At 36.7% G+C, this 25,637-nt stretch overlaps 1 protein-coding gene across 2 annotated transcripts in view; it reads left to right on the top strand.

Annotated features, from left to right (window-relative positions):
- LOC149563778 (FMN binding protein) overlaps positions 1-17,991 on the top strand; it is a 112,142-nt gene extending 94,151 nt beyond the window's left edge. For both annotated transcript variants that reach the window (XM_089826905.1, XM_089826906.1), the window contains exons 6-12: positions 2,966-3,031; positions 3,179-3,269; positions 3,565-3,632; positions 3,724-3,789; positions 4,421-4,471; positions 17,375-17,439; positions 17,573-17,991. In XM_089826905.1, coding sequence (XP_089683031.1) covers positions 2,966-3,031; positions 3,179-3,269; positions 3,565-3,632; positions 3,724-3,789; positions 4,421-4,471; positions 17,375-17,439; positions 17,573-17,633 — 468 coding nt within the window. In that variant the 3' untranslated portion in view covers positions 17,634-17,991. The remainder of the gene's footprint in view (positions 1-2,965; positions 3,032-3,178; positions 3,270-3,564; positions 3,633-3,723; positions 3,790-4,420; positions 4,472-17,374; positions 17,440-17,572) is intronic.
- The last annotated feature ends 7,646 nt before the right edge of the window (positions 17,992-25,637 follow it).

The raw sequence follows: 25,637 nt of genomic DNA, 5'->3' as shown, positions 1-25,637 counted from the left end.
TTTTTCCCTTGTTGACAGATGAATTGGTGGCAAACTGAAGCAATGGTTTCTTGGGGTTGGAAGGACCTTAAGGGCGTTCCAAACAGTCTAGTGGAAAAGAGGCTAATTTTGGATTTTCAGAATTAGAAGGGTCTACTGATATTCTATTGACTTCATTTCAATTTCTTCACTTCGACCACCCTTACAACTGGCACTACTGCTGCTGCTCATTTTTTGGTGTTTTGTATGATAGCAAATTGAAAGTTTGAGACCAAATCAATGAAAACAATTTGAGTTTACAAACTTACTATCAAACAAAAACTTTTAAAAACTAATTTGTAGCTTGACATTTGCAGCTATTATTTTGTTTTACATCTGGAGCTTTTGCAAAATGAGGTAAAATGCAATGGAGAGGTGTCCAATCTCACCTCTCAAACTCCCTCGTCCTTGCAACACCCTTTAACCAGTGACTGGAAAGTAAAAACCTAGACTTGGAGCTTGGAGGTAGTCATAAAATTCCAAACAAATGATGTGTTTGTTTGTTTTGGTGGGATTTTAGAGTGTATAAGGGGCATGGGAGGATTCACACCACCTCTAAACCTTCTTAAAAACCAATAGCTTTTTTCCTAAGTTGCGGGTTCGGATTCTGGTTCGTATGCGGGTTCGAAATTCACTCAATTTTTTTTGATTGGGTTCGGGTTCGTACATACAAGATTTTTTTTTATAAATAATTTTATATTCTTGTGAATGTGCCTCTACCTTGATTGGTTTGTTGACTCTGTTCTGTAACCTGTAACAGTAACAACTGTAACCTCTGTTTACAAGAAAATAATGACAGAAAAACTGTAGCATGTAATCTGTAACCTTTGCTCAGAAGACAAAGTAAAATACAGTAGAAAAAACTGTCGTTCACATTACCTGACTCTTTTGGATGCATGATAATGTTTTTGGATGCAAAGTATAATGTTTTTGCCCTGCCTTTTGGACACGCGATAATATTTCTAGGTGCAAACTATAGTCTATAATGTTTTTGCATTTTGGATGCACAAGAAAAATGACAGCAAAATAAATCTTGGATTTACGATACAAAACCAGAATGTGTAAAATGTTTTTAGAAAACGCAAAAGCAACCAAAAAACCCAGTGTTGTTTCAGGGTTTTAATTAAAAAATGTTTAAAAAATCATTTGAAAAGTCGACCACGACTAAATTTGTTGGTCATTCACTCCGGGTTCCATATTGGCTCGATGTGTTTTGTCATCATCTGTGCAAAATCACCCCATAGTCATCTAGGGTCCTTCCCATCGAATGACGAGTGAATTTACCAGTCTGCAGGCGAATTTGAAATGAATTCGAATTTGGACCGAACGGACTTGCGAATTTGGGGTTGCAGGGACAAATATGGTAACTTATTTTTTCTAAAAAATATCATGCTTTATAAAAAAATCAAATGCCCCAAACCATGCTTGCCAAGGGGGACACCTGACCATCCCCAAGACAGTCAGGGGTGTCCTCAGCCATCCGAAGGATGGCCAAGCATTCCTTAGAGTTTCTGTGACGTTACCAGAAAGGGTAACACATACCCTAGCATTTCTGCTGTTTTGCAAATTTGGGGGGGAATGGTTGGGGAATGTTTCCTAATGTCTTTCTGTCCCCAAAAGGAAAGTGGGACAAGGACATGAGTTCCAGGGGTGGGAAGGTGTCCGTATAGAACACAATTTCCCTTTTTTGGCAGAGTTATTTATTAAGACTGTAAAAGGCTTTTATATTACAATTATCTGAAATTGACAATCTCAAACTAATGAGAAAATCCCATACTTAAATTGAACGGTTTACATTCTTGATTACTCTTACTTGCACTCTGTCATTAGGATGGATTTGAATGTAGAAAACATTACTCCTTTTTCTCTTTTTATAACTTTGATGCATTTTTTGGGTTCCTGATATTTTCTAAACTTTTTAAAAGCCAATAGCTTTTTTCTAAAAAATATCATGTTTTATAAATAAATAAAATGCCCCAAACCATGCTTGCCAAGGTGGACACCTGACCATCCCCAAGACGGTCGGGGGTGTCCTCAGCCATCCCAAGGATGACCAGGCATTCCTTAAGAGTTTCCATGACGTTACCAGAAAGGGGAACACATACCTTAGCATTTCTGTTGTTTTTCAAATTTGGGGGGAATGGTTGGGGAATGTTTCCTATTGTCTTGCTGTCTCCAAAAGGAAAGTGGGGCAAGGACATGAGTTCCAGGGGTGGGAAGGCGTCCCCATATAACACAATTTCCCTTTTTTGGCAGAGTTATTTGTTAACACTGTAAAAGACATTTATATTACAATTATCTGAAATTGGCAATCTCAACCAATGAGACAATCCCATATTTAAATTGAACGGTTTACATTCTTGATTACTTTCACTTGCACTTTCTGTAATTAGAATGGCTTTGAATGTAGAAAACATTAGTCATTTTTCTCTTTTTAAAATTTTGATGCATTTTTTGGGTTCCTGATATTTTCCCAGTTTTCTTATAATAATATCCCTAGAAATAGAAAAATTATTTCATCTTTAGTGTTGCTGAGAAATTCGCAAGAATGATATTTGCTTCTATGGTTTGACATTTGTTTTGTTGATCAAATTCACAGTTTTATGTAATTTGATTCATTGTTAAGCTATGTATCTTGTAGGTTGAATATGTATGCCTTGATTTTACTTTTTAAACTTTTCTATACTGGGAAAACTGATTATCTTATATCTTTGAGATTAAGCTGAGGGTCTTAATTTTCAGAGCTATTAGATTTCCACATTCCATAAGAATGCTATGCTGTTTTCTGGGTTTGATTGTGTGCATTTTTTGTTTAACATCATCGAAACAGCATAGTGGTCTTTATGTTGATGGTTATGAATTCTATTTTTGAGTTTGTGTAGAGTATTGTGTGTGACCTGTTTACTTAGATATCGTCAGTACATTGAAGGATCATTTATTTGTGCAGGTTCCAGTAGAAAAACAAGAATCTAGTCGGGCATGTTACTTGAGAAAGCATCCAGGAGCATTTTGGGTGAGTTGCTATTTTCCTATTCTATATAGGCGTTTACCACTTATCCCTTCTGGTTCCTTAACTAGGATAATTTATTTATTGTTTCATCCATCCTACTTATTTTATATTGTTTTGTAAGTTCCTCAAACAATAAAATGTATCTGCAAGGTTGATTTTGGAGACTTTCAATTTGTGCGGATTGAACCAAAATGTGTAAGATATGTTTCTGGAATAGCCACAGCCATGCTAGAATCAGGAGGTGGGCATTATTTTGTTTCTTAATTAAATAGCTTCTGCGTCTTTTATGATAAAATTCTCTTGCTTTAATGCAAATTTTGTATTCTTTTTAGCATGTTAGTTTTGAAACTTGAAATTTTTACTATTATGCAGAATATATATTGTTTTGTATGCAACAAGCTATTGGAAGAGAATGACAAAAAAAAGAGTATTTCTTTGTAGTTTAAATAATATATATAATTCTGTTACATTTTTTATTGTGATTTGTGGACACCATCATGATATACCTTCAAATTTTAACTTTTCAATATGCACAGACTTCACTGAAGAAGAATACAAAAGTGCACTAGTTGATCCAATATCCCAATTTTCAGCCCCTGTGGCGGTACATTCTAATTGGCACTCTTCCACGTGTTATGGAAATTTCATTTACTGCTAATTGTTTCGGCATTTGATTTATATTTTGTTGGAAACAGTCCCACATGAACAGAGATCATGCTGAAGATACAAAATTGATTGTACAACATTCTACAGCAATTCAGGTACAGTTGTTGGTATCATACAGATCTCTAATTCAAAAATCGTTAAGAGGTGCTTGTGTGCTTTAGTGGGTCCTCCTATCTTGTGACTATTACTAATGTATACGAGTGTGAAGTCGTAGAAGAAATAATTACTGTTGATCATTAGAGTGGTGACTTGAGTGTTAAATACTCCACTTAGTGAGCAATCCCACAAAAAATATCACACATAAGTCAGGTATATATTTACTTTGCAAAACAACTCCCCCATTTGATAAACTGATACTAAATTTCTACACTTGATTTTGACTAGATGGTACCACATCTTGTTGCTTTAATTACGGACATTTGTGCATCATAATTAACTGCTTATTTATATAATTACCTCAAGGTAAAAACCCAAACGCCTATCAGTAATATTTTGTATCCCTATACAGTACGTGAAAGATTGTTTCTAAAATACTCAAAAAAGGGGAAGGTTGAAATTTGTGGGTTGTAACTATGTACGTATTTAAATAATTGCCTGAAGGTCAAAGTCCTGTTAGTTATAAAATTTAATGCTAACTTACTATCTAAGGCTTGTTTGCAAAATAAAGATCATATCTCAATATAAAATAGGGGAAGGTCTTATTTTCTGATTTTATTTCTTGTGCAGGTTGATTATGCCCATATAATTGATTTGGATAGGTTGGGTTTCAATGTTAAGGTGATCAAAGCTATTTCCTCCTTTTTTCTCTCCATTTCTATTATAGCATTGAATCTATAGACTCTTTTGTAATAGACAGTAGACTCGCTTCTTCATGTCACTTATATACGGACTTACATGCTTCTTAATAAATCTATAGCTCACAGGCATGACTAACATGCTTTCCTAGGGATATATGTACTGAGCCCTGTTGGCTCACAGCCAATCATGTTGAAGATTGAAACTTTTGTGTTTTGAGAGTTTTCTGTTTTTTTTGTTTCTTCAAATATATGCTTTCTGTTGCTTTTTTGGAATATGAATTACACAAAAATGCATGGAAATTGAAAGTGCAAAATCTTTTTCTTATATTTAATTATGCAAACTACAGCAATGATGGCAAATATAATAATATATACAATGCACACACTGGAAATTCAAATGGTAAGAACCTGGTAATGCTGCTATGTAACGTTGGTTTCCAAGATTGCATTATAATTATCATAAAACAGGCCAGAAATGATAAGGATCCTTTTTGCAAATGAAATGCAGGTCTGATATGGTGAATATTGGTCCTTCCTACACCCATGATGATTCAATTAACCCAATCGCAACCTTAAACCAGAATGCTGCTTCTCTATGCCTGATCACAGCCTCTTCTGTGGTTGGCGTTATGCAATATGAATGCTCAAAATGTTGCCAATCTGCCTCAGACATATCAGAATAGCTAAACGTCCCAATTCCCAGTAATAAAATAATCTTCAGCAAGAACAAATGATCTAACAGATTCAAATTGGAATAATACCTTGCATAAAAACGCCAGTTACAAACCCCAAATCGATTCAGAAGATAAGTTATCAGATTTTATACAATTCATTGGCATAGTTAAACCAATTTAAAGTGCCATTTCACAAGAGAAAACCATTCTCCCAGCAAGCTCAAACCCTTGAAACTACTCAATATCATATAATAAAATGCTCAAGAATAAATATCCATCTCCAAGTGCTAGCTTTTATTATATTTCAATTAAAATGGCTTCTCCTTCATACCAAAAGACTATTGGCTTCATGTTTACACTTTTCACTTAAAAGGTTTGATTTTAAAGTTGAAAAATAATAAAGTCACTTTACTTATTTAAACTCCCCAATTGCTCCAAGAATGACCTTTTCGTTAATATAATGATATTCTGATACGCAAGGTCCTTGTTTCATGTGCTCATGATTGAAAACTTCTCATCCCGATTTCAACGAGCTATAACACTAAGGTTTCCATTAAATAATTTCAATTAAAATATCAACCTTTGTAAATATAATTAAATTATAACCAATAGTGCACCCAAAATGGCCTAACAACACCGGAATTGAAAATCTGATAGCACAAGAGTGATCCTGATGATAAAAGATGATGAATGGTCCTGACTAGGTGACTTACTAAAATAGATTATCTCTCCAAGAATCTTGGAGCCCAACCTAGAAGTTAGAAGTAACATCTGAAAGCATTATATAACTCTTCTAAATCATTTGAGCTCGTTGGCCACATCTATTGACTTACAATAAATAGTAAGTCTCTCAAAATGGAACCAAATCTCACAATTGGCTATAGGAGAGCTGAATAACTCCATAACAAGGTCCTCTAATCACCAGTATCGGTCTACAAGGACCCAATGATAGGTTAAATCCATTAACTTTGACACAACTCAAAAATGGGGACATCAATCCGTCGTCCTTGAAATTGCTTGTCCTCAAACAATCTTCCGTACAAGGTGTTGAGGGAAAGGATCTTTGCAAATGTAATAACACTTATTATTTTTGTGTGTTCCAAGTGCAGATCCAAATGCATAATATAGGAGTATAAGAAACATGTCTCAATGTTAATCAATATTGGTTATGGTAATTTAATTTACATTAGACATTATTAACAACAATTTATATATGTCTAATTGATGATTAATTAAATGCAATAATGTTGAACCAATGACCATTGGGGATTAACTCTAGATCAATTCGATTTGACTGAAGCTACAACATTAACATTCCCTCTTAGCTAGGGAGGATTTTTATATAACACATTATGCTCTCAAGCATATAGAGAGATATTATCTCAATATGATATTCTTGGAATGACAGATTTAAGGATATCAACATATATCCATCAAATCAGATATAATCCCACTGATGCTATTTCATCAACACTCCCTCTTAGCGAGGGAGGATTTAAACAACACAACCATCTCACAAAATGGTGATCTGATTCTAAACGATCTTATCAATCTCACATTCTTGTGATGTGAGCACTAGCATCAACACTGAGATGCCTATCAACAAGATTATCATATCCTAGAAAGATACGAGTTATCTGATTTTTGGCACACTCCAGGACAATACTGAATGTAGTCTATGAGAGAACAACCTTGATCTTAGGGACAAGAAAGTAGTCTCCATTATGAAAAGTATCACAATCTTTGGCACACTCCAGGACATCAGTGTTAAGTGTCATTGATGTCAAATAGACTCTTTTCTAGATGAATATCAAACCTTGCATGAAATGATTATCTTGTACATACCTATGTGAATCTGAATACTCTGTTCTTCACATTACTGTTGTGTATAGACTCACAGCAAGCTTTGTATCTAAACAAATATGCGGTGGCTGGAAGATATCTTGTTGATATTATACATAGGGTTGCATATCAGGTGATAGAACAATGTTATAAGACTGGTTACGAATGAAGAACTTACAGCAACTGTTGCATCGTAGTTGGATAGAAAAAGATACATTGGCAGCCTCATGAATATTTAAAAATAAACCTTGTGTGATAATCATTCTTCAAAATGTTTGACAAAGAACTACAGGAAACGAATTCTGTTTAGAATTGCCAATAAATATATTCACAAGGCACTGCAGATGTAATTTTATTTGGTCACGTAAAAGAAAGTAATAAAAGACAAGGTTCAAAAAGGACAAAAGACAAAACTGGGAAAAGACAAAATTGGGAAAGGACAAAAGAAGTTTGTCTTAATATTTCCTAGTATGAGTTGTGGCAGCCCAATGATAATAAAATAGTCTTATTAAAGTTTTGGTGACACAAAAAAATTATTGAAACGGTGCATTGGTTTATTATTGGTGACGTGTTCCATATTAATATATTTAATGTTTGGTTAGAGGACAGTTTTATTACAAAACAAAGGAAGTTGGAACGAATTTCAACTAAATCATCCTCTATATATATTTCATATTATTGTGTCCATTGAGGATGGTAAAAAACAGAATATGTTTTGAAGAAGAAGCCAATTACATGAACAGAAAAGGTATTGAGAGTATATATTATTAGAAGAGCATACAAATGAAAACAAGTTTTTGAGATTGTATAAAATCAGAGAAGCAGATACATCAGGAACAAAGATCAACACAGAAGTTCAAACGAAGATTTGTGACAATGTACAAGGGCAAGTATATTTGATTTAGTTGTATGTTGAAATTTGACATGTCACAGGATTTGAAAATTTTATGTTGAGATTTTGAAGAAAATGTCAGTGAAACAATTGTTCCTAGTTTGACAGTGATCAAAATGTTTTGATGTTTATTAAAGTGATATCAGATCAAGGCCAAACTTTCAGAAATTCAATTCAATCTTTGTATAGAGATAACATAATGTTTTAAAGCAAATTGGATTGTGTTTTGGATTCTAATTTGTCAACGAGTTGGATACTCATACAGATTAGGTGGGTGCTCAGTTTAAAAGAGTTATAGCTCTGAAAAAGGGGTTGTTGCTCCTAAGGGTTGAAGCCCTTAAAGTTGTATTTGAAGAAAGATTGGTGAGACTGGATTATGACAGTAGCTCCTAGCAGTCTGGGTGTTGGTGGTTTTTCCCGAGTTGGGTTTCCACGTTATATCTTCTGCACTCTTCTTGTGGATTGTGTTTATTTGATTATTGTTGTTGATATTATGGTACACTGATGAAATATTTAACACAAGTTTAGCAATAATTTAAATTGGCAAAAGATTTTAGTATAATCCTAATTCACCCCCCCCTCTTAGGATTATTATTGTGTTATACAATCAGCTTAATATAGTCTATTGTGATACCTTAGTTATCATGATCTCCGATACATTCTGGGACAAGTTAATGAAGTCTATAATGATACTAGATCAAGAACTCAAGAACAACGAATATAGTATCATGGTCATCGGCACATTCTGGGACAACTTAATGTAGTCTAGCATTCCATGTTTGTTATCATGATCTCCAACACATCCTGGGACTGCTTAATCTAGTCCATCATGATAACAGGTCAAGCCATTGTTAAGATTGTCACCTTACAATAGCAACCTCACAAACACATCAATGAAAGATTGTCACCTCTCATGATGTTTTCCAATAGAATCATGTAGTAACTTACATGATATCCACCATGAACCATGTCAGAGGATGGATCCACCATATCTTCTCCTAGAGGGTGGAACAAGGGTTTTCACCTCAACCTTCTCTCTCACAGAGGAGAATTGTATTACAAGGAGGTTCATCTCGAACTTATCCCTGTCAATTTGTTGACTTCTTTGTCTAGGGTTTCTTTTGATGGAACATCAGACCTCCTTTGAAACTGATATCAACCTTCTAACCTCCTCGTACAAGGTTGTCTCCAATATAGTCTCAAACTCCCTCTGAATAAATACAAGGATACTTTACAATCTCAATCGTCAAGGTTTATCAAGAGCCTCACGTTATCCAACATGATCTTCAAATGACTAATGAATCCTAGGTTGAAACTTCTTTGGAGCTACTGTGATAAAATTGAGTTTTGCACAATATTTGGTGGCAACCTAATGCACCATTCTTCTTTTCCTACAAGAACATCCCCAAAGACAAAAGAAAAGATCGAGGAAAATAGCGCTTTATAATACATATTATAAACACAAATAACAAAGAGATTACAAAGAGTAGACAAATGTTATACTCAAGATAATAAATACTTATCTGCACATAAACATCCTTGATACAAGTTGCTCCAATGAGGGGCCATATACAACGAAGCAGAAAACATCTCCATAGAAGCATTTTTCAAATAATGGGAATGGAACATTGGTTTATTATTCCCCTACACAATGTAAATTCCTTCTTACTCCATTTTATAGAGTTTTCAGTCACTATTTATTCCTATGACTACACACATCAAAATCTTTCTTCCTTTAATGCAATCTCTTATACTTCTTGGTTCTTCCTTTTTGTATGATAGATTATGAGTTCTTAATAGGCCATGTTATTGACCATCACTTAGACTATCTATGTTCTCAATGTATGAATTGTCTCCCATTTCCAAGCTTATAAAGAAGATGCATCCAAACATGAATAACCACACCGAATATTTCCACCTTGCTAAATTGTATCTTATCAGGAATTCTCACCATGCAATAATTGCTAAGTGCTCACAATAATGTGTTATAGAGATGGAGCAACAACAAGCTTGTGACAATCCCACAAAATTATTGTCGTGTTTAAGCAGCCAAAACTTTTCAAGTTCTCGCAACCAAAGGCTATCGGCTCAAAAACAGATTGCACAACACATATCACAATGACCTTATCTAGAAATCACTATCCGCTTCCATGTTATAAACATAGTGGAATTGATGTCTTTCGCTAATTTGTGACGATAATTTTTTCATCGGATGTAACAAGATGGTGTCATTTCTACAGATGGTGTGTATTCTTATTGCATGCAAGTTGTATTTGTTCATGCTCAGTTGTTATATATTCTTCTACAACAGTTGCAAGCAGTTTGTAATAGAAATCAGCATGCATCCTAAGTGTTTGAGAATATTCCGAGTATAAGCTCTTCATTTAACACCTATATCAGCAAGGGATATTACACTGTGAACTTTATCTTTGAAAACCAGCCCCATTGATGAATTGTAATGTCCCAATTTTTAGCAAGTTCCTGCAATTGGCTTGGTCGGTTCACCATTGCGACCCTCATGAGATTTGAGGGTCTTAGTTGTGGGGTTATAGGCTTTTCAATAGCCTATGGTGTGTTTTGGCTCCCTTTGAGGGACTTACTATTTATAGTAAGTCAAACTATTGGTTTTAATGAGCTCAGTTGAAATAGAGTAGCGTGATGCTCTTAGTTTTTATTTTGGGCTTCTAATTTGGGATCCAAGAATCTTGGAGGGAGCGTCTATTTGTAGTAAGTCACCCCATCATGTTCATTCATCATCTTTCATCATCAGGATCACTTTGGTGTTGTCAGATTTCAATTCAGATGCTTCTTCAGATGTTTTCTCAAGATGGGTGAATTATTATTATTCATTTAAATATGCTAAGGTTGTTATTTTTGTTGGTGTCGTTGGATGGTCACCTCAGTACATATCTCGTTGGAACTGGGATGAGAAGTTTTAAATCATGGGAATAGGAAACAGTGGCCTTGCGTGTCAAAATATTAAGTTATGGTGGAAATGGTCATTTTTGGAGCCAAAAGCAATTAATAAATTATATTAATGACACTTTATCATATTTTAATGTTGTGTAAGTGGAGTTCTTTTGGGAAAGTGGTGTCATTTGGAGATTATAAATATGAGGACATTTGATGAGAAAAGCATCCGATTATTTGATTATCTTATTTTGCTTTGTCGTCTTTGTGATGTTTCTGAAGTCTGATTTTTTTTTGCACTTGCTGAAGTATAAGGGTTTGTTCTTGAGAAGTTCATTGTAATTCATTGTTGAGGTATTGTGAATTAGTTTTCTGAGAATTAGCAAGCAATGTATTACCTTGAATTATGTGCCAAAGTTGTATGTTGGTCTTCAAGAGTCTATTTTGGACAATGAAATGCGAGAGTAAACACACCACCTAAAAGAACAAAACCCATAGACTCTACAAGATCATTTTCTTGCAGAAGTTGTTTGATTTGGACAATCGATGGTAATTGGTATGTTTTTGGATGAAAAGAAATGAAATATTTTAATAACGTCCACGGAGCTAAGGAAGCCTATGGGACCCACACATAGCACCCACCCCCAAAATAGGGGAAAATTTAATCTAGCTGTAAACTTTTGGTTAGCTTGTCTCTATGTCGATGACTTTTGATACTTAGGTTCGCTGTTCTCCTCAATTAATTCTCCTCAAATAAGTAGTTCAAGTCTCTTTCCTCTAAGATCTCAACATACCTAGATCTGAGGTCACTGTATGTCAGGAACTCCGTGACAAAGTAGTGCTTCCTCTCCAGCACCCCCATATTATAGAATAAACATGTTCTGTCTGCCCACTCTTCTTTTGGAACCTTCCATCTACTAGTTTCACATCTCAGCTGGTGAGAACTATTTTTGAGAGGAGCTATAAGCATTTTTTCTTTCCATTTAATAGGTGCCCTTATATAGGCCTTTTCATCATGACTAGAAGTGGGCTTAAATTCTTTAATATAGTAAGATTTTTTCTGCCCCTTGTGTCTTGTCCAAATGATATTACAATTTTTTTTTCATAACAAACTTATTTATTTCTTTATTACTAACTGGGTATTATGGATGTTAACATCCCATTTTCACATCCACTTGTCATTTTGTTTCATCCATGTGCCTTTTCGCTCGTCAAGCTTTCAGTGCCAACCATGTTTTTCCAAACCTTGAGTTTTCTTGAAATAACTTAGCATTCGAACCAATGCGATGACTTCTGACGAAAAAGAGCCAACCTCAGCCAATAAGATCTCATAGGGCACCGTAGTTTTGGTTTTGAGATTGCAAGTAATTAAGTGCTTTTGAATTCTTTCTACCTGTCACCATTTCTGTTCGGACATATTGCCGCCCCAAACTTCACACCCGTACAAAATCACTAGAGTGACCAGTGGACCAAAAAGGATTTCAATGGTCGTCCAATCCCATAATTTTGCATTCCTACACCTATTTTGTAGAGAATATAACACCTTCGAGCTCCCTTGAATCCTCTTTGATCTGCATGTATCCCAATTGATTTTGTTTTGAAAGTTTATACCCAAGTATTTGTACTCATTCACAATGTCAAGAGGGTTACCCTCAAACAGAAACTCGTCTGTGGCACCCCTATTCCTTTTCAAAGAGAAGATCATAACTTTGGTTTTGCTTGTGTTCACTTGCATTCCCACCTCATGGCAAAAACTTTCCAACGCTTTCAAGTGTTGTTTCAACCCCTTAGTCATCTTAGCAAGTATGATGAGTTATGATATTGCTATCAGGGTTTAATAGTACGATTTTTGAGTCAAACTCATTGACCCTTGTTTGACTCAAAAATCACACAGTTAAATCCTAATAGCAATATTATAATTTGACTTGTTGTGGAAATTATCTCCTACTTATCAATTGATGAGCTTAAGGAGCTTTCTAATGAATGGTTCATAAGGCACAACACTTGGTGAAGGTTTTGCAAATGGGGTTGCAAGCTTTGGGTTTAACCATGGAGGAAACTCCGTAGTTAAGCGCACTCAGGCTGGAGTAGTACTGGGATGGGTGACCTCGCAGGAAGTCCCAGTGTTTCACCCCTGTGAGCATCACCTACATCCACTAAGTGCTAAGTGTTCCATTTATTCTCATGAGAGATGGATTCATGTTGAATCACTACTCATGAAACAAGGGTCAACAAGTTTGACTCAAAAATCACACAGTTAAATCTTGATAGCAATATCATAATTTGACTTGCTGTGGAAATTATCTCCTACTTATCAAGTATGATGAGGTCATCTGCATATAGGAGCAGTCTTATCACAAAGTTAGCCAGCTGCATCCCCTCATCGTTGGTCTTGTTTAGCCATTCTTCCAACTTGTTAATGTAAAGCCCAAATAAGGTTGGAGATAGCGAACACCACTATTTAACCCCTATGTTGCTGCCAAAACCTTCGGATAGCCCTTCCGCAATTCTAATTTTAGCTTTGACCTATTCACATAATCTATGAACAGCAGTCATAAGTTCCGTATGAACTTCCAACTCTTCTATTCTATCCCAAAGTTTGTTACGTGGCATTGTGTCAAATGCTTTTTAAAAGTCCACGAAGCAACAAGAAGCCTCGGCCCCTTGAGTGTCCCAAATTTTCTCTACCAAATATCTGAGAGTGACCTTGTGATCTATAGTGGAGTGTTTCGGTCTAAAACCCACTTGCCCCTTTGCTCTTTTACCTTATGTTTCAACCCATTTACTAATTTTTTGTTCTACCATGCTGCCAAACAACTTTCTGAAGAGGGGATTGATCATGATAGTTCAATAATTTGAAGGATTGTTTATGTCTCCACCTTTGTGTAGTGGAATCACTACACTAGTTGTCCAATTTATAGGAAAGCCTTCCTTATTGACACTGTTGAAAATCTTAGTGATGTGTAGCGCCAGGATTTCAACACCCCATTTTAAATATTCAGCCTGTTGTCCATCTATTTCTTGGGCTTTACCAACAGCTAACTTCCTTATGCCTTGCATAATATCCTCCTTGTTGAATAGATCAACTACGGTCTCAATTGTCAGGGTTCTATGTTCTCCCAAGACACGCTTGTAGAGGGTCTTGGCATACTCCAGCCATTTGGCCCCTACGATGTTGTTCTCTATCAGTGTCTTTCTTTGTTGAAGTTCTTTCCAAAAAAATTGGGGCTGTTTTTCCCAAGATTGATCAGCTCAATCCTTCTCAAGCTCACATATTCCTCTTTCTTTCGTTTAACCAGCTGTTCATATTGCTTTTTGCTTTCTTTGTTCATGTTCCCTCTACAACTTCTTTTTGCCATTTTGCACTCATCATCAAACCATGGGTTAGCCGGAAAAGTATTCTTGTCTTCTCTCTTGGTTCTTGATCTTTTACACTTCTCCAAGGCTTTATTGATAGTAAAGACAAGATTATCTTTGTCCATGGAGTGTTGTTTAGAAGTCTTGAAGTTGAAATAGTTTCCCTAATCACTAGACAGCCAGATAAGAGAGTCTCGAAAAATATTATGATTTTCTTGTGCCATTAATACGCTGCCAGTCGGAGACATCTTTCTCTTTTGCAAGGGTTTTGGGGCATTATGCTGCTCTTTAATGTGAATGGCCAACCTCATCGAAATAGGGTTATGATCGGAATTTAGTTCAATGGGGCATTCCTCTATCTCGAAATTAACTATTTTTGAGACAGTGTCTTGAGAGCATATGACATTGTCGGCAACACTTTGCCCATTGTATCTTTTGCATGTGATGCCACCTGATTTAGGCCATTTTTCCATACTATTACATATGACCATGTTGTAAAGGCAACACAAACCTAGTAATTCAGCCCCATAGTGATTGACCTTTCCCATGTTGTCTTGCGATGATATTACCCATTGTTGTACCCCCTCTTCTTCTAACCAAAAAGGGTCTCTGCTTTCCTTGTAACTCCCCATAAGGCTGAGAGTTTGATTGTTCTCTGTTCTAGCGTTAAAGTCACCTATTATCATTATTGCCCCTAAGGAGCTAAAAGCTGCAATGTCTTTTTTGAGTGCAGCAAACAGGTCTTCCCGGTCAAGTTTATGTTTCTTATACATTTTTGAGCCTTTAGGAGCAAAGTAGCAGGCAGCCACCATTGTAGAAATCTGATTCTCTGTTATTTCTATCCATATGTACTGTTTGTTTACATCTTCTTTCTCCAAGTTTATAAATCTGCTCCAAGTTTCTCTAATTAAAATGGTGATGCCTCCTTGCCCCTTGCCATTTTCTGTCCTATCGTTCCACAGTGAGACCTTCTTGTAACCCTCAAAATCTGGGACCCTACACCCATCGTGTTCCCATGTCTCGGTAAGCATAATAATGTCATCATCTCTAGCTATCGGCCCTAACCCAGGTCTTCTTCTCCAAGGATAACCTCTGCAATTCCAACTGACTATAGTTAAGTGTTCCTGGGTGGGCCTAAGTTCCTATTTATTGTGTGTAATTTTGTCATTGATTTGGGCTTTACCATTTTGCCGCCACACCCATTTTCCATTTTCTCTTGCTGTTTCACTTTTTCCCATTCCTTTCTTCTTTCATCTTGCTGAGTTAAGGTAAGGTCATCATCAAGATATATATTTGTGCCTTTGAGAAACGTCCTATTACTTAGGATGTTGTGGACACAATGGCTTGAGCAAAGTTCCAAAATAAATAATCTGGAAACAAACATATAACCAACAACTCTCAACCCATGTTAGCTTGGCTTTTGAGTGTTCGATTTGGATGAAATCTAAAGCTAAACCGTGTCAGATGTTGTGGATGCAATGGTGAGCATGGATTTGCTCCAGAATTCAGGAAAAAAAATCCATGCTCACCATTTCATCCTCTTCGTCGTATCCGTTAGCTTTTCTTTTAAAATAAGGTGTCGATCATTTAAATTCACATTCTTCTTCATTTGGTAATTCGCACGGCTCAAACAAGAAGTCGACGCACCACTGGTAAAGCTCCTTTTGCGATTTATTTCTAACAAAGCTGAAACGGACAAAGATTTATTCCCACACAATCCACACTCTCTCAAAAATAATATATCGCTGTATATAGACCTGTTGACCCAATGACATGCACCGTAAATAACAGGCTCAACTAAATCATGTAAATTCAACTCTCAACTGTAAAAACGTAACTTCCACAACATCATTATTCGTCTTAATGACTCAATACAGCTGCTTGATTCCCATTAAACAAGCCGTTACACTTGTTCATTAATTCCTTAGTCACTCCTCAGTAAACTTTACACTCAAATGGCACTGTCCAGCTAAGAATAGAGTTTACCATCAGCCCATAGAAAATAAAGGAGTGGGCACCACAAAAAAACGGTTACAAGGAATAAATTAGTTGTTTTAAATAAAACTCACTAAATCTGAAGTTTTCGCACCAAAACATAGGAAAAATTGAATCCATAGAAGACAACCAATAATGTGGTACATCATTTAACTTGGCGCAAGCAAGCAGGTGATGTCGACAAGCAGGCAGATGAAGTAAACAGGTAGACAGCTTAAACAGGTATCCACGTAACTCAAACAGAGAGCCACATAATGAAGTAGCTCAAGCAGCTCAACCAAGTAGCCAAGTAGTTCAAACATGCAACCCACTTGAGCAGGTCAAACAGACAACCATGCAGCTTAATCCAATTTTCTATTATTTGAAGAAATCTTATGAGATTTATATGACCTTGATCATCAACCGTTGAGGTCAATGACAACATACTCAACACGGGACTTTATGAAGTGCCTTCCTGTTCTAGCTTCTCAATCAATATGTTCTCTGGATATGAAGTGTCAATGGAAGAAGCTAATACTTTTCTGCAAAATCTATATAAGGAATCATTTCCTGCTGACAAACATGATCTTCTCTTCAAGGGTGACTCAGCTTCAAACCCAGTGGCTTCCATGCATGCTATGCATTGAAAACTCATCAGTCTTCAGGTGTTTTGAGTGAGAATGGTGTATCATGAATCATGATAGATGAGTAATGTCAGGCTTATGATATGGATCGAGTATGGGGTCGTCACTGTTCATTAAGACCTATGACAGCAAGGCATTGTTGACAAATATGGATCTGAAGAAGCTTGACAAGGTTTATATCAAAGATCTGAAAAAGCTTAACAAAATGATTTTACCAGAAGCAAATGCAGATTTTTGTTGCTTGGATTAAACTATAATTAATGTTTACAGATTACAAAAGGTGTATAATGGGGTTAGAGAATGATCCATGTGCAATATAGATGAAAGCGATATCACATCTGAATTCAAACAGTTACCGTAGAAGGAAAACAGCATTACTGTTCTTGATGGATTTTTCCTGGAACAGTAGCAGTGAACTTCTAAAAATGAGAAGTAAATAATGGTTTAGTGTGCAGAAATCTTGCTGATGAGTTTAAACTTTAATTTGAAAACTTATGCTTGCAATTGTGATGATTTTAACTCTTTTATAAGCATAGAGATGTAAATTAGTTGTGAAGTCGAATCTAATTTGCAATAATGGGAATTCCCAGGTTGGCTATCATGGGAAGGCTGCCAAACTTAGGATTCCCTTTCCTAGGCCTGCTGAGGATCGGAGGTAATTGCATATATATTCTTGAATCACGTCAGTAGTAGACTTTCTCCATAGCTATTGAAACAAATGCTTCATGAATCACATGTACATGTTAAATTTATTTGCCTTAATTGTGCATTAACATTTAGCATTGCAGGGATGTTAAAACCCTTATAGTGCAAATGCTCGAGGCTGCAAAGGAAAGTTCTACACAATAAGATTCACAAGACTGTCATAGTGCATATCTTGTCTATGCATATTAGCTATGAAGTTTATGTCTTCAAAATTTGTATTCTTGGCACAAGTACTGAATCCTTGATCCAAAGTGCACATAAATTTGTCAGATGACTAAAGATAGTTTGTGATCAACGACACTCATGTGAATAGTTAACTTGATATGTGTACCATTTATTACTTGGTTTATTTATGATATTTGTATATATTTGGAGATAAGGTTTCCAGCTAGCAAGATTTTGACGTATGCTGGAGAAATAAGTGGCTTCCTTGTTACATTGCGTTAATTTCTCATTTCATTTATATAATAACAGTAGACACTAATGGTGTATTTTTCTTGTATTATTGGGCATCCTGTTGATTCTTTACAGTTGACAGTGTAGTGGCATTTTATATAACAGTTGATTTTTTGAACTTATGAAAAATAACTCGTATCTATACTTGAAAGAGTTTGATGCACTAGATTGCTTGCAGTAAACAGAATTGGGAAAGACCACATATAATATCTGTTCCAAGGGTCATGACTAAAAGTGAAAATTCTAGTGGCACGATATTCGGAATGCGAATGTTGACCTCGCGTGCTTCATTAGGTAGACCACAATATAACACCCACTGATTGCTATTCATAATCTAATCTAATCGTTAATTTCAATCTTGTAGCCTTTATATAAATTCTTCATTGACGTGGGTTTGTTTAACATGTGTTAGTCTTATATTAAGACAAAACTAAGTTGTAAACTTTGTGAATGTGCATATTTCGTTCAACGTGGGTCTTATTTGTAAACTTTGTAAAAGTGCATATTTCCTTCAATGTGGGTTTTATTTTTTGTGTTCTGGTTTTTGTTCATGCTCTTTTGTTTATGGGTTCAACACTGGCAACTATTTTGTTTTGATACCTAGGGGAATTAGTAGCCTAGCAACTTGGAGCAACCACTTAGAGCACGTTCAACGCTATTAGGGTGAGTTAGTATAAACAGTGGAGGAAGTGTAGACTCTCCATGCCATGCTTTACAGTTTAACTAATTCTTCAAAACGAGGAAATGCAGGTTATAAACAGTGGAGGAAGTATAGACTCTCCACGCCATGCTTTACAGTTTAACTAATTCTTCAAAACAAGGAAATGCATTCGTAATCAAAGCAACCAACCATTTGGCCCTAGCCCTTGTGCTGGACAGCTATTTCTTATTTCACATACCACTTGGTGTGGCGATTACACCTAACCACCAAGTCTCTTACCTCATAGTTCCACAACTATATGAATCATATTATGTTAGAGAATTATGAATATCATATTAAAAACCCATTTATTGATTTGATTTTATTTAGCTTTTCTAAGAGAAAAATATAACTGATTGATATGTCATCAATCATATTGACAAATCTAAGAATGATAATGATTTATTATATAGATAATTCACGAGTAATCTATAGAGATTTTATGTGGAAAGGATTGAATTCATGAATCTTATTACCAAGAATATTGCTACTTAGGCTCAAATTAAGATGCTCTAGCAATACTTTCAAGGAATAAAGTGTACAAATTTGATCATGATAGCTTCACAATTTAGAAAAGAGTAATTTATATATTCAATGTTTGAATGTCAAATTAGACATTGAGTACATGAATGTATTGTCAATCATTATAATGGAGCTAGCATAATTTGGTAGTGTGACATCTTCTCATTGCTTCGAAATGAATGGTAAATAAGAGAGTGTAGTTCTAATATGATTTTATCATTAGGCGTGAATATATTCCTATTTGTTTCAAAGGTTTGTATGTGTATTATTTGTACATTCGTGTAGAAATAAATTATATTTAACTTCAAAAAGTTACCGTTGTAAATATGATTACAACTCTTATCAATAAATATATGGATGCAATTATGAGGAACTCCTTTAAATGCTTAATTTATAGTTTATCTAGAGTTTGGCAATACATATTCAAAGGTTTACATGATAGTCAAATCTTTCTCAAAAAAAATTCATGTGTTTGTACATTTGTTTTCTTGTGTTTGTATTATCAATTCAACATTACACATATAATTCCTCTGCAACTTTTTCATTGGTTTCTCGCTCTTTTGGCATTTTGAATTCAGATGAGTGGGAATGGCCTCCAAGGGTTGGGCCAAGTCTCGGAATCCTGCCCAGACTTGCAACATGTTTTGACCTCATTTGGGGTTGCCTAGGGGAGTGTAGATGTTGATCCATCTTGCTAGTGAGGTGGAGGTGGAGTCAATGTTCACATCTGTAGTGTGTCAGGAGGATAAAACGAGTCCTACAGTGGCTCAAGGATGGAAGGATGTGGTCCTTGGAGAGAAGACGACTCATGTCCCACTGGAAGCTCCCAAGGTGATTAGTGGAGATGAGGGAGAGGAAATCGTTGTCCTAGACAGCCTGGTTAATAGTGTGTTTGCCAACTTGAAACTTTGCCTAATTGGCAGGTTTGTAGTCTTTCGCCCATTGATTGAGATGGTCAAGAAATGGGTAACCCAGAGATGGAAGTTAAAGGGGAGTGACAGTTTCAACAATGTCAGGGGGTATGTTCTGCTTTAAATTCATGGCTACGGAAGACATGACAATGGTGTTGGTGGGGTCTTGGTCCTATGGAAAGCATAGTCTAACAGTGGCCAAGTGGCACCCTACGCTGGACTCAGTGAAAGAGCTGAACAGGATGGCTCTGGTTTGGGTTAGACTCTCGGGACTCCCCTTGGAGTTTTGGGATGAGAGGATCCTGAAATCTATTGGGAACTCCTTTGGACATTTTGTTGTGGCAGACAAAGTTACCCTACAGAAGTCTAGGTTGGTGTTTGCAAGATTCAGTGTGAATGTTGCAGTGGGTACTTTCTTAACTAAGTCCATTATTTTGAGCTCGAAGTGGGGTAAGAAAGTGCAACCCATTATCTATGAAAATGCAGGGCTTTTTTGCTAGAAATACTCATCATTTCGACATTTGGTTATAGATTATAATAAAAATAATAAGTCGGATGACGGGGAGTTAACAAGGGAGAAGGAAGTTGTGCTTGTTTCTTCGAAAACGAGAGAGGAGGGAGTTGTGTCCCTAGATAAAGGGGAAGGAGAGTTGGAAGGGAAGGTGAAGATAGTTACTTCACCTAGGAAGGAGCTAGAAGAGAAGGTAGTTACCCACCAAGGAGAGGTGGAGAGTAATATGAAAGAAGAGAAGGCGATCCACCAAGGAGAGGGGGAGATGAATATGGCAAAGGCTTCTAAGAAGACCTATGAATCGGATGGGCCTTCGAGGGGGTTAGAGGAAGGTGAAATTTTTAATGAAGAGGAGACCTTCCCCTTTCTACAAGGCATTGAGGATCTCCTTAGCACCCCTTCAAGAAACATGGTGATTGAGGAGGTATTTGGGGATAAGGTGGATAAAGGTAATGCTTTGGAGAGAGGAAAAGAGAAAGACTCAGAGGAGGTGGAGGTAGCTAGAGTACTTTGTTGGAATGAAGATGTTCCCCGAATTTCTAAGAAGGTGGAATTGATGGCCACATTGGAGGACATGGAAGGGAAATAGCAAACCTAGAGAAGGAAAACAAGAGTATCAAAGAAATCTAAGGTGGAGATAGAGTTAAAGATGGATGTGGGGAAATCTGGGAAACAGAGTAGAAGAACAAAGCAGGTGGCAAGGGAGGTGGCTAGTGGTAGGCAACCTACCTTAGAGTCCTTGACAAAGGGTAGAAAATGATCATTCTATCTTGGAATATGAGGGGGTTGAATAGCCCTCAAAAACAGTTTTCCCTCAAGCAGTAGCTATCTAACCTGAAAATTGATATCCTTCTGATCCAAGAAGTTTAAATGACTATGTCTAACTTGGAATGTATTGCTAGTCATATTTGGCCAGGGGCTAATTTTTGTTATAGTGAAGCGGAGGGTGCATTGGTAGGTGTGGCTACTTTCTAGAACCCAAGTGTTGGTAAAGGATGTTTAATACATTGTTCTAGAAACTATCTAATTACTGAATATAAGAAAGATGATAAGATATAGAATATTGTTAATGTGTATGCTCTTAATTCTAGACAAGGAAGAAGCTATCTATGGGAGGAGTTGTTTGTCTTTCTCTTGCAACAAAAATACTTTTTGTATGGGAGATTTTAACTCACCTTTGTACCCCTCGGAGAAGGTTGGAGGAATAGTGGATTTTAATGACAGTATGAAGGGTTTGGCTGAATTCATTAATAAAAATGACTTAATGGATATGGAGATGCATGGAGTGAAGTTTACTTGTTTGAATAATAGGAAGGGAGTTGACCTTATCCAAGTCAAACTGGATAGACTTTTGGTTCCGGCTAGCTAGGAGGGTCTGACTTCCTCCTCTCTCACAGGATTACCTAGGAGGGTCTCGGATCATGCTCCCATCTTTTTTAATTGGAAAGAAGTGTCCCAAGGGGGCCCAAGACCCTTTATAAGATATGAAATAATGTGGCAATCCCATCCTGATTTTAGTACTAGGGTGGTGGAGTGGTGGGGGATTAGTGTGGAAGGAACTTCTATGCACAAAATTTTTACTAAACTGGAGAACATTAGAAGGAATGTGCAACCTTGGCGGAAAAGATTTTTTGTGGATATCTTTAAGACTAAGGCGGAGGTGGAAGAGAAGTTAGAGGAGCTCTAGAAAGCAATGGGGGAAGGCTTAGCCTTGAAAGATATGATTCTAGAAGAGGATAACTGTAGAAATGTCTGGAAGAATACGATGATCATAGAGGAGACCTTCTGAAAGCAGAGAACTAGGGTGTTATGGCTCAAGGTGGGGGATAGGAATACTATTTTTTTACATAGATCTTCATCAATCCATAAAAGGAGAAACATGATTGACACTGTCAAAGATGATAATAACGTGAAGCTCACTAAAACTAAAGAAATAGGTAACTAGGCTACTGCTTACTTCAAGAACTCTTATATGGAGGAGCAAAGAAATATCAAGGAGGACAAACGATGGTTGATTAATTCCATGCCCACTATGATCTTGACAGAAGAGAACGAGGAACTAACATAGTTGATCACTGAGAAGGAAGTCCGCAGAGCTGTCTTCTCTATGAAAGCATACAAATCGTCGGGCCCTGACGGTTTCCCTTTGGCTTTCTTCTAGCACTTTTGGGACGTGGTTAAATTTGATCTACTTCGGGTTGTTCATGACTTTTTCAGAACTGAGAAGCTTCTCAAGCAACTCAATAAAAGGTTTATTGCCCTGATCCTGAAGGTCAAAGACCTAGGGGCCCTCTTCGATTTTAGGTCGACCTCTTCGATTTTAGGTCGATTAGCCTCTATAACACTACTTATAAGATCTTTTCTAAAATTATGGCTAATAGGTTAAAACTACTGCTACATAAATTCATAGGGAAAACCTAGAATGGGTTTGTTCTAGGGCGCCAAATCCTTGATGTGGCCATAACCACTCATGAGGTGCTTCACTCTATGGATAAGAGTGGTAATCCGGGTATGGCTTTGAAACTTGACATCTTTAAAGCTTATGATAGGATCAATTGGACCTTCTTGTATGAAGTTATGGTTAAAATTGGTTTTAGTCAAAAGGTTATGAGGACAGTTAAATCAATGGTAGAAACTGTTAATTACTTGGTGTTGGTGAATGGTTCGCCTTGGGGGAACTTTGGTGGGGAGAGAGGACTAAGACAAGATGACCCTATCTCTCCCTACTTATTTATCATGGTATCTGAAGTGTTGGGAAGGGCGTTCTTAAGAAAGATGGAACAGGGGGTGATCAAAGGTATTAAGCTTGCCTCCATGCTTCCATCAGAGGTGATTCAATAGTTTGTGGATGATACCTTCCTAAGCGGGAAATCCTCTGTGGGCAAAACTAGAGCATGGAAATTTGTCCTAGAGGTTTATGCGGTCAATGCGGGATAGAAAATTAATTTGGATAAAAGTAAGGTGTTCTTCTTCAACACTCCTGATATTCAATGGAGGATCTTAAATATTTTGGGGTGTAATACTATTGTGTTACCTGACACGTATATGGGCCTTCCTTTGATGGTGAAAGATGTAAGTAACAACTTTTGGAATGCCATCCTAGAAAAAAAGGAAAAGAAGTTTATTGGGTGGAAAGGTAAAACTCTGAGTAGTGCGGTAAGCTTCAATTTCTGATTTCATCCCTTCAAGGATTACCTATGTATTACCTATCGTTGTTCAAAATTATTTAGTGTATGGCGGACAAATTGGAGAAAATACAACGTAACTTCCTTTGGTCAAGAGGAAGTGAGAAGAATAGGTTAAGTTTGGTTAACTGGGAAACAGTATGTAAACCTAAGAGTAGAGTAGGCTTGAGCATTAGAAGGATATTTGATTTGAATAATGTGCTTCTAACTAAGGTGGGGTGGAACCTAATGAAGGAGGAGGCAAATTGGTGTAAAATTTTGAAAGCCAAGTACCTAGGAAATTTGAAATTCTCTCATTGTACTTGGAGAAAATTATCCTCCTATGGGATCTAAGATTTGGGGAAATATTGTGAGAAATAGAATTTTCTTGAAAGAAGGTGTGAGGTGGTTGGTAGGTAATCGTAATCAGGTTAATTTCTGGGAGGATCTATGGCTTACAAATAAACCTTTAACAAGAACGAAGTATGGGTTCCTTTGGGATCACCTTCAAGAGTAGGTGGTGAATAAGGTTGTTGATTTTATTGGCTCGGGGAGGAAGTGGAAAAAGGTTGAACTGCAATAGAATGCTTTAGACAGCGGGGAGCTGATTGAAGAGCTAAATGGTTTGCTTGAAGGGTACAGAATCCCAGGTGTGGACCAGAATGATGCATTCATTTGGAAGGCTACTTCAATGGGGGAGTTCTCTATTAGATCTGCTTACAAATTAATGTTTGATAAAGCCTTGGAGCCCAAAAACTGTGGGAATATATGGTTTAATCATTTAATCCCAAAGATTAATATTTTCTGGTGGACCACCATTCATGGGAAAATACTCACTATTGATAACCTTATGAAAAGGGGCTTTCAATTATCCATGCTATTTGTGTAAGAAAGCGGAGGAGAATATTTCCCAATTGTTCCTTCATTGTAAGTATGCTTCTATTGTTTGGGGGAGGATATTACAGAAGTTGCAAGTGACTTGGGTGTAATAAGGGATTCAAGCAATTTGCTGAGAGTTGGCAAGGTCCTTTTGCCCACCCCCTCCTTGTCAGCATGTGGAAGGTTATTCCCTATCTACTAGGGTATTTGGAAGGAGAGAAATAATAGGGCATTCAGAAATGAAGAAAGAAGTGAGGAGGTTGTTGTGGACAAGATATTTTCTGGTCTAGAATATGAAGTGTAGTAGGTGGAGAAAGTCGACGTTCCCCCCTAATTAGCTAGAGATCAGAATTGCGAAGTGTTGGAGTTTAGAGGAGGGGATAATGGAGACTGATAATTCTCATCTATTGGAAAGAAAAAGGACATGGTGAAAACCCCCAATTGAGAACTAGGTTAAGCTCAACTTTGATGGTGCTGCTAGAAAGGAGGGATCAACGAGAGGAGGTATAGTTAGAGATAGCGGGGGTAGGATGCTATTGGCTTATACTAGATAGTTGGGGAAAGTGTCCAAAAATATTGCGGAGGCAATGGCTCTTTATTGGGGTCTAAAATTGGTGATTAGTGTGGGATGGGAAAACGTGGTGATTGAAGGTGACTCAAAAATCATTATAGAGACTATTAAAGGCATTGTGAAGGAGGGGTGGGCTATTAAACATGTTGTGAAAGACATCAAACACTTATTAGTTATTTTATACAGATTTGAATTGAATCATATTTTTTGAGAGGGAAATGGGGTGGCTGATGGAATGGCAGCTTTAGGCCTAAATGTGAAGGGACTAAGATTTTGGAGGGAATTTAATGCCTTGCCAAATTTGGTAAGAGATTTAGTGAATAAAGAGATCAAGCATGATGAAACCTAGTTGGAGGATCATTTTAAATTTTAGTGACTTGTTCCTAAGTAGGTGGATAGGACAGAGTCATTATGGACAAATGGCAAGGAGTGGT

This window comes from Cupressus sempervirens, chromosome 4, assembly GCF_028749045.1.
Source record: "Cupressus sempervirens isolate cs-2001-9-10 chromosome 4, ASM2874904v1, whole genome shotgun sequence".
Lineage (NCBI taxonomy): Eukaryota > Viridiplantae > Streptophyta > Pinopsida > Cupressales > Cupressaceae > Cupressus > Cupressus sempervirens.
Note: the sequence above shows the minus strand (reverse complement) of the source record. Positions and strands in the feature narration are given on the sequence as shown.